At 42.1% G+C, this 9,945-nt stretch overlaps 1 protein-coding gene across 1 annotated transcript; it reads left to right on the top strand.

Moving 5' to 3' along the window:
* The first annotated feature begins 13 nt into the window (after positions 1 to 13).
* Positions 14 to 9,124, top strand: pttg1 (PTTG1 regulator of sister chromatid separation, securin). Its single transcript, XM_003225204.4, has 7 exons — positions 14 to 143; positions 2,119 to 2,226; positions 3,499 to 3,609; positions 6,581 to 6,753; positions 7,711 to 7,801; positions 8,080 to 8,229; positions 8,484 to 9,124. The coding sequence occupies exons 3-7, from the start codon at positions 3,519 to 3,521 to the stop codon at positions 8,573 to 8,575; spliced, it is 597 nt and encodes a 198-aa protein (XP_003225252.1). The 5' UTR covers positions 14 to 143; positions 2,119 to 2,226; positions 3,499 to 3,518; the 3' UTR covers positions 8,576 to 9,124.
* Positions 9,125 to 9,945: the final 821 nt, after the last annotated feature.

The following is a 9,945-nucleotide window of genomic DNA, read 5'->3' as shown; positions in this document are numbered from 1 at the left end:
CCCTTCTTCTGGTTTAGCAAAACAGCCAATCAGGGTCGCTAGCGTTCTGTCAGGATGGGAAACAGCCAATAACGTACGACGTGAACGATTTAAAAACAGTTCCCCCGTTAAACTGAACTCGATTAACTTACTTTGAAGGCACGGTGAGTTGAGTTGGGAGGAATTAAGAGGCGTGGGCTTTTTAGATCTTTTTCTCTTCATTTGGGCTGTTGTTTTTTTTTAATTGGATGCTCTTTATGTTTTGAGATTTGGGACCTTTATTTTCTTGGGTTCAGTGCTTGGGTTCAGTGCTCTGTGGATAAGGGTGAACTGCAACTCCCAGAATCAAGGTCATTTCCCATAAAACCCTCCAGTATGTTTGGTTGGTCATGAGGCTTCTCTGTGCCAAGTTTGGTTCTATTGTCGGTGGGGGTTACTGTTTCTCTGGATGCAGGTGAACTACAACTCCCAGAATCAAGGTCATTTCCCATAAAACCCTCCAGTATGTTTGGTTGGTCATGAGGCTTCTCTGTGCCAAGTTTGGTTCCGGTCTATTGTCGCTGGGGGTCACTGTTTCTCTGGATGCAGGTGAACTACAACTCCCAAAATCAAGGTCATTTCCCATAAACCCCTCCAGTTGGTCATGGGGCTTCCCTGTGCCAAGTTTGGTCCTGATCCATTGTTTGTGGGGGGTCACTGATTCTCTGGATGCAGCTGAACTACAACTCCCAAAATCAAGGTTAATTCCTAGAAACCCCCACAGTATGTTCAGTTGGTCACAGGGGTTCTATGTGCTAAGTTTGGTCCCGCTCCATCATCTGTGGGGTTCGGAGTGCTCTTTGATTGCAGGTGAACTATAAATCCCAGTACCTACAACTTACAAATGTCAACGCCAATTCCACCCCAAATCCACCAGTATTCAAATTTGGGCATATTGGGCATGCATGCCAAGTTTGGTGCAGATCCATTGTTGTTTGTGTTCACAGTGCTCTCTGGGTGTAGGTGAACTATAATTCCTATAAATCAAGGTGAATTTCCGCCAAAGCCCTCCTGCATTTTTTGTTGGTCATGGGGCTTCTGTGTGCCAAGTTGGGTCCAGGGCCATTGTTGGTGGGGTCCAGAATGATCATTGATTGCAGGTGAACTATACATCTCAGTACCTACAACTCCAAAATGTCCAAGCCAATTCCCCTCAAAACCAACCAGTATTCAAATTTGGACATATTGGGTATGTTAGGATTCATAGTGAGCTCTGGGTATAGGTGAACTACAACTCCTATAAATCCCTCCAAAGACCTCCAGTATTTTTTGTTGGTCATGAGGGTTCTGTGTGCCAAGTTAGTTCCAGGTCCATCGTTGGTGGGGTCCTGAGTGCTCTTTGACTGCAGGTGAACTATACATTCCAATACAGTACCTACAATGGCTATAAATCAAGGTGAATTCCCTCCAAACCTCTCCAGTATTTTTCGTTGGTCATAGGGTTCTGTGTGCCAGATGTGGTCCAGATCCATTGTCAGTGGGGGTCACAGTGCTCTTCCTTGATGCAAGGTGAACTACAATTTCCATCATGTGAAGTCAATCCCCCAAACTCCTCCAGCATGTTTAGCTGCTGCTCTGTTCTACTCTGTTATGCAGACAGAGTTGAAAAAAGTAGGAAAGGGTTAAGGGAGAGGTAGTGGCCAGCGTCATGCAAATTCCACACCAATGGAGAGAGTAAGGAACCCTGGGATGCCTGCCTGTGGTGGAGGAAACACGTAAAATCTAGGCTGAAATTGTCTCCGAATGAAAGCATTCCTTGGGTGATGGGACATAGTGTTTGGGGAGGACATTGGCAGACTTTGGGCTACATACATGTTCATGGCGCTCGCAACCTAAAATGTCATTGGAAGGAGTGCTTTTGGCGGCACCGTAGCACTGTGGGTTGTAGCACTGTTTTGTGGAGGTGGGAGGCTGTGTAAGTGGACACTAAAGCCACGTACACACATACAGATTTTCACTTTCATTATGTCTATAGGTAATAGATTTTTATATATATATATATATATATATATATATATATATATATATATAATCAATAATGTAGGAGGAACAAGGATAGACGTTTTTGTTTTGCTTTTGTGTTTTGGCTTTCATTTCTAGCTGCTTCCTGTTGGTTGAAGCTTCCTTCCAAAAGATCTCAACCAGGATAGACTTGTGTTGCTTGGCTGTGTTACTGCAGTTGGTTGCCTTCCAGAGAGTGTATTTTGGGTAAGTACAGTGTTCCCTCGCTACTTCGCAGTTCACTTTTTCGCTCCCTCGCTGTTTTGCGATTTTTAAAAATTTAATCACGTATTTACTCCATTGCTGCTTCTCTCCTTAGGGCTGCCCCCTTGCTTCATGCCCACCATGTTGCTCTGGCTGCCTCTGCTCCTGCAGCCAGGGAAGAAGGAACGCCGCTCCGCCCGGTGAGTGAGCGAGCGAGGGAGGGTGGTGAGAGAATGAGGGTGGGTGGCAGCGGTGGCAGCTCCTGCTTCTTCTGCTGCTCCAGCTGGGCCATGCTGGGAAACGTGGAGGACTTGGAAGAGGGGGTGGAGTCCTCCACAAGTCCCGCCCCCTCTTCCAAGTCCTCCACATTTCCCGACGTGGCCCAGCTGGAGAGGTGGCACAAGCAGGAGCTGCCGCCGTTGCCACCTACCCTCACTCTCTCATCCACCCTCGCTTGCTCACTCACTCACCAGGCGGAGTGACATTCCTTTTTCCCTGGCTGCAGGAGCAGAGGCAGCCAGAGCAACATGGTGGGTACGGTGCAAGGGGCCCGCCGGCGCTGGTAGGGAAGGTTTCACTGGCTCCCTGGGGCTTGCAAGAGGGAGAAAGGCCACCTAACTATTAAAATAATGTATAAATATTAAAATAAAATAGCATCCCTACTTCATGGATTTTCACTTATTGCGGGTGGTCCTGGAACATAACCCCTGTGATAAGTGAGGGAACACCGTAGATTCCCCCAGGCAGGATAAACTGTGTAAAATAAGCCAAAAAAGTCAGCGTGCATGTTGTTGGCTTTATTAAAGTACAGTTTTTAAAATTTGTTGTGACTGTTGAAACACAGATTCATGGAAAGTATTCAAATAAGTCAGAGTGATAAACCTTTGATCACTGTATTTTTTCAATACTTTTCTTCTTTGCTTTTGAAAAAAGCATTTGTTCTATTTGCAAATTTACTTTTATCAAGTATTTTTTATTTAAATTAAATATTAAAGTATTACACTGATGAACTTGCCAGTTTTCATTTTTCTGATGAAAGTAACAAGGAGGAAGTGAATATTTTAAAAATCCCTTATACAAAATACTGTGGTGTTCGTCCCAGCTCATTTGAAAGAAACTTCACAAGTCTTAAACAGTGTGTCAAGCTAATGTTTGCCTTGACTCCAAGAAGTTTGGCTGGGTGTTCTGGAGAGAACATGTTCCCTGTCGTATTTGTGAGGCATTGTTACGTGAGCAATATAGGATGTGCTACTGCAGCTGTGGTGTCTATTTTAGGGCCATCTGATGCAAAAGGAATGGCAACGCGCATATACATAGACAAAGAAAATGGTGACACTGGCATGGTTACTGCCTCTAAGGATCTACTGAGACCGCTGCCAGCACCGTGTGAGTGTGCATTAATTCAAATGTAAAGCCTGTATAAAAGAACTAATATACTTCTTTGCTTGTACATACTAGTGGCTTTAATAAGTGAATTCCTACTAACTTTGTGGTTACTCTCATGCTGTAATAGTATTCAGTTATATGTTTATTTTTCACATCTTGTACATAATTGCTCATCTCGGGGCACATTTCATAAGCAGCCATATTACTGAATGGTAGTAAGTGTCAAAGGTCAGATGCCAGCCAGTAAGATAAATTTAGTTTATTCAAAAAATAACACAAAAATCTCAGTCAAAGTCCAGAGAACTCACAACACTTTAACTTCAGTGTGATTAACCGGTTCAGAGCAAGAAACCTCAAAAAACGCTAACTGAAATGTAATCCGGATTATCCGGAGATATAATCCAGATTAAACCAAAGTGCTTGAAATCAGCTCAAAATTGCAAGGCAAGGTCAAAACAGCAAAACAAACAAGGGCAAGAGTTCCCAAAGGCCCAAAACCCAAAAGTACAGCAAAAAGCCCAAAACTAAAGAGAAAGCCCAAACAGGGCTAAAGTTCTTCGCCAAAAGCGGCGCGGGCGAACAATGCTGGAAAACGCTGAGGCAATGGCGACGAGCCGCTGCGGAATCGAAAGCCAAGCCAGATATCAGAGGAACGAGATGTTTAGTGAAGTCAAACTGGTCCAGAGTCAGGATTGGAGAACAGCGTTGGAGTCGAAGGCGAAGCCAGCAGTGAGCCACGGTAGTCAGCCACAAACACGGGAATGATGCCAAGCCGAGTTAAAGAGCGAAGAGATATGCCAAGTCGAGTTCCAGTCCAAGGTCCAAAGGGTGAAGTCACAGCAAGGTCCACATTGCAGGATAACACAAAGAGCCAAGACAATGGAGGCGAGCAGCAGCTAATGCAAAATATTAATAATAATGCAGTCCACACAGAAAACCCACACAGTTCCAGCCCTCCGTTGTAGAGTAACCCGGATTAAATTTACATCGGTTGCAAAGTCCCAAGCCAGTCTTCGGCGTCAAATACAGGAAACCCAATGGCGCCCAACAACACCTTGCCACATGCAAGGGACTATGGCAAAAAAACCTCCAATTTATTTAGGTTTCCTTGGGCGTCCAAACAACCAACGCCTTAGGATCAGGTGTCCCAAGTTCCTCATCAGAGTCAAAATCACTCTGCCTATGCCCAACCCTGTCTATACCGGCGGAATCGCCCTCATTCCTCCAGGTAGACCATGTGGGGTCTGCTTCTGAAGAAACCCAAGCCTCTCCAGCGTCCTCAGCATCCATGGGCCCAGTTTCCTCCCCACGATCCTCCGGAGCCCGGGCCCAGTCTATGCCAACCCCTTCCGCCACCAGCGGGTCCTCAACAGTCATTTCCACCTCAGGATTCCCTTCCAACTCCCCAAATGAATCCTCATCTGAGGATTCCTCATCTATCTCCCTGACACTCTTTCTATGTAAATCTTCCAGTGAGCCCTCCTCGCGAGGATTCTTCCTTCCCCTCCTGATCCTACCATTATCACTCACAGCCTCAGAAAACTAATTCACAACAGTAAGGGTATGATCAGTTGTTGAATATGTTTCCTTTGGGGAACTCTTCTATAACATATTGAGTTCCTTGTTGGAATATAAACATATGCCTTAAGAAGAGGTACTTGGAAATGAGTTAGTGAGGCTTTTGTGTAAAGGGTAGCAATGAGCAGACAGAAGACAGTGTTGTAGAAAGAAAACTAAATAAGAAAAGGAAGATAAACAAATAGGTAGAAGGGACACATACTATAAATTGGCTGCCTTTCCATGAGGAAGCTCCTAGTAGTACTTCCTACACTGAGAACTTTCCCCCCTGCAAGTCATAACAGCTGAGCAGGGTTGGAAGATTTCTTCCCCACTAGGCTTTCACCTGGTCAAGTGACAAGGTCTACAGCGCTTGTATTGGTCTAGAGCACTGCTCCTTAAACTCTGGGTCCTGATCCTAAAAAGTCCCAAAAATTTGGCAATAGTCAAAGGTTTCTGAACATCATTTATGACCCCATCAGGTGAGTTTTTTTTCCTGTCCTAGCACGCTGCTGGGAATGAGCCCGTCGGAGCCCATCAGTGCTACTTCCGTTGGGGCTCCGTCCTGGCAACATGCTAAGAGGAAGCCAGGGACAGCCGGGAAATGATGTGGGGTGGCAGCCTACGACCAACCATGGTAAGGGAATGAAGCTGGGAGCTGCCCTACGGTTTCTCCCACTGTCCCCTGGTTTCTGGACCTCCATCTGATGAGGTCCTTAGTGGCAGTTTTAGACTTTTATAAGACTCAGTTGTGTAGTGTTTACAGTGTACTCTGGAGAAAATGCTTCAGCTGTTCTTAATAAAAGAAAATCAACTTGTTTAGCAAGCCTTGCAAGTAATTTTTATGCTTATTTTATATACTTGAAATTACGTAAAAATATCTCAGTCCAAAAGGGGTCTTGAGTGGAAACACTTAAGAAACTCTGCTCTAGAGTAGCATTCTGGAAACTGGATTGTAACACAGTTATCTTCCTTGAATTGCTGGCAAAATTAATAGTGATAACAATCAAAAACACTATGAAACACTTTTTTGTTCCTGGATTATAAATGTCATTCCCTAATTGGCTCTATCCTAAAAATATGGAAAAAGTTTACTAAACTGCAAAATCTTTGTTTTTGTGGGACATCCTGCAGCACATTTTGCTATAGTTCTCATAGAGTGTCAACCAATTCAATATAGTTTGTGGCAGGAAATTCTAGAAGGGAAGTTTCTGGAGTATAGCTACTACTTTCAAGTACTGCACAACTAAACAGGAAATAACACTTTCAAACCAGGAACAGAAAATGTTTCAAGTTTGGTTAGATAGTGTAATTTGTTCACCTGTCTGATGCTATGCTACATATACGTAGTATCAATGGAAAGATGTTGATACTCTGTATCTTAATCATGCTGGATTATTGTTTCTTTCTGCAGCAAAGATCTTTGTTGAAAAGTCTCACCCTAAGACTCCGCTTGTGGGAAGGACAGCTAATGTCAATCTGAGGAATGTGAACTCTCAGTCAGTCAGGAAGGCCCTTGGAAACTTGAATAAGCCTTTGTCAGCAACAAAACTGGGTCCTATAGAAAAGAAGCTGTCTGCAAAAAAGGTAACATGGGCTGTAGGGCTTTTTCTCACTCTGAAACAGAAGGAACTGTAATACTAAAGTTAAATCTTGTTTGAATATAAATAAAAGTGAAAATCTCATGGTAGTCTCAATGACAACATATAGGCAAGCTGTGTTGTGTATTCAAAGATGTGCCCTAGTCTGTCAAATGTACATATGATACCTAGTCATAACTGACCTATTTATTTTGGGAAAAGGGTAAAAATAGTTCTAGTAAGTGTTTTATGTGTACTTTATTGCCTTGCAGTGCCTCAACAAAAATAGTTGAGGATGCTTTAGTTTGCATCAAATTCAGAGAAGGGGAGCCCCCCGATGGCGCAGTGGGTTAAAGCCTTGTGACTTGAAGTTTGGGTTGCTGACCTGAAAGCTGTCAGGTTTGAATCCAACTCGGGGAGAGTGCAGATGAGCTCCCTCTACCAGCTCCATGCGGGGACATGAGAGAAACCTTTCACAAGGATGGTAAAAAATCCAAGCATCCGGGCATCCCCTGGGCAACGTCCTTGCAGATGGCTAATTCTCTCACACCAGAAGCAATTTGCAGTTTCTCATGTTACTCCTGACACACACACACACACATCAGGGAAGGGAGACCTGTGGCCCAAATTGCTTTGCTCATCCTGTTAATTGGGAATATGAACAACCTGGGAAATGCCATTGTTTTTCTTCAATCATAGGTGAAAATAGGGGGATGGAACCCATGCTTAACATATGGCAATATTAAAACACAAGCTACTATACAAAAAGGAACAAAAGACTGGCTCCCTCCCAATCACAGCACACCTTCCTCCATTGTGCCAGCTCCGCAAGGAAGCCTTACTCTCCTGGATATCTTCATGGTTTTTCCATTTTCATGTATCTAAAACTGTAGAGAGCTGACCTCATAACCCAGAGTTTTTTGCAATTTTTATTTTGTTACTACTTTCCCCTTATTTTTTCAAGGCTATTAAGAGTACAAATAAAGTTGAAGGCTGCAGCATGATTCCTGAAGACTGTCCAGAAAAGGAGAATTTCTTTCCCTGTGATCCTCTAGGTAATAACTCTTTTAAAATATATAGCTTCACCTTTTTTGGCAAAATGCAGGTGAGAGCTTGATTATTCTAACTGGCCTAATTTACATATATAAAAATACAGATGACAGGATATGGTACTGCTGACGTGCCAAAGCTGCTGTGGTAAACTGAATTTCTGTATAGGACAATGTGAAACAGCGAGGAAACCTTAAATACGTATTACTATTGGGTTGGGCTTGTCCTTACTTCAAGATGGAATGGAAAGCTGCACTAAACTATTGATGTTTTATTTGAACAGACTTTGAGAGTTTTGAAGTTCCTGAGGAGCATAGACTGAGCCACATGTCACTGACAGGTGTTCCTCTCATGATGTTTGAAAAAGCATCCAACCAATTCACAAGTATAGTCTCTGCACCCAGAAACCAACCTTTGATGTCATGGGACAACGGTAAGTATGGTATTTATCTTTTTTTCTTCAAAGTTAAGTCTTGTAATGTTGCACTGAAAAGGTGCAGAATAAGATTGACTTGAGCAAATAGAGCAGAAGCAATTTGATGGCTTCTCAGCAGGAGCTGACAAAATGTAGATGACTAAGTGAATGCATATAATGGGGACTTGAAAGAAAATTGATGCTAGGTCTCAAAGCAATCAAAGCCACCAGAATGTAACTAACCTGAAATACTTTAAAAAATATTATTTCAGATAATCTGTCAGATACTCTGCAATCAACTAAAGATTTCCTGTTTACCTTGGATGATATAATAATTGATCTCCCATCTCCTTTGCAGTATTGAAAAATATTTTATTTTTTTACTGAATTCTGGTAAATTTTTATCAGTTTCATGGTAATAAATTTGCAGTTCAATCAAGGACTCATTTTGTGGAGGGGACTAGAACTGTAGAAACATTTCTTCAAGTTGCATAATTCTTAGCATTTAGGTGTTTGTTACTTTTGATCTAGGATTTTACAATAGACCTACAGGATCGTAGAAGGATCACCAGATAGTGTTTTTTTAAATTATAGGTAACATCCAGTGTCAAAGAAAGTACTTGGGTCATTTGATGGAAGTTCTTAACCCAGGAGGAAAATATTACTTTCAAACGAATCCTAGTGACAGTTAAAAGGAAGCTTAGTGATTTCAAAGGGGTCTGTTTTCTAGTTTTTCTGTTAAATATTTGCATTCCTTAGGTTTGTGCCCCAGAAGTGTGATCCTTGAAACATTTACTTAAGGAGGTACTTTGCAACTCTAAATAGTATCATCCAATCTGTTAATGGCAATTTTCTTTTATGTGAAACCTGCTACTTTATATGTATATCAATAAAACATATGTAATTGAGTGTTTTCACTAGTGTGGAACTGCAAGCTCATTCTTTTTCTTGGGACCTGCCGCTTGGAAGGGTGGCACTGGGTGCTGATCATCTTGCATCTTTCATGTTTCTTAACATGGCTAAAATAAATGCTAAGCCAGGACTTGTCAACAATGATAGTGAAAGATAGAATATTAATATTCTTATAACAAATTGCTACATAATTTTCTGAAATGATAAACAACTTAGATGGCTACACACTGCCATCATGTGGCCATTTTCATGTGCTACATCACTGTTTAGATCAGATTTAAATGTGCAATTTAGTGATCATTGTGTTGATCAAGGCAGTTAGTATTTTCTTTGTCTGTATTTCACAGTAATGGGCAAGCTGCTGTTTTCAGCATTATTGAAATCACATTTAGAGAACTTCCTTTAGTTAAGATGCTTTTCTGGTCATGATAAAAAGTAGCCTGGAACAGAGGAAGAAGTGGGGTGAAATATACGTTCAATTGCAAACAGGGATAATATTTAACAAACGGAGAAGATATTTGCTTAAACGGCCTACATATATATGCAAAAACCCACTAAAGTAGTGCTCTATGAAGACCTTCGGCTTACATCTTTCTAGCTACATATAATCATGACTCATGTGGGAGGATGGAGATGCTTGAGCTAATGAGAATGGAAATTAACACACTCTACATTGTGACTGCAATAGGTAAATAGATTAAGGAAGGAGTATGGCATAGCTTTCATCCCTACTGGGATGAGCACAGTGGCTTGGGGTCAGTTCTTTTACCCATAATTGTCCATTGGACATGGCATGAGAATTGTTTTTGCAAGCCCTTTTTT

This window comes from Anolis carolinensis, chromosome 2 (assembly GCF_035594765.1).
Source record: "Anolis carolinensis isolate JA03-04 chromosome 2, rAnoCar3.1.pri, whole genome shotgun sequence".
NCBI classification, from domain to species: domain Eukaryota; kingdom Metazoa; phylum Chordata; class Lepidosauria; order Squamata; family Dactyloidae; genus Anolis; species Anolis carolinensis.
The sequence above is the reverse complement of the archived record's forward strand: the minus strand, read 5'-3'. Positions and strand labels throughout refer to the sequence as shown.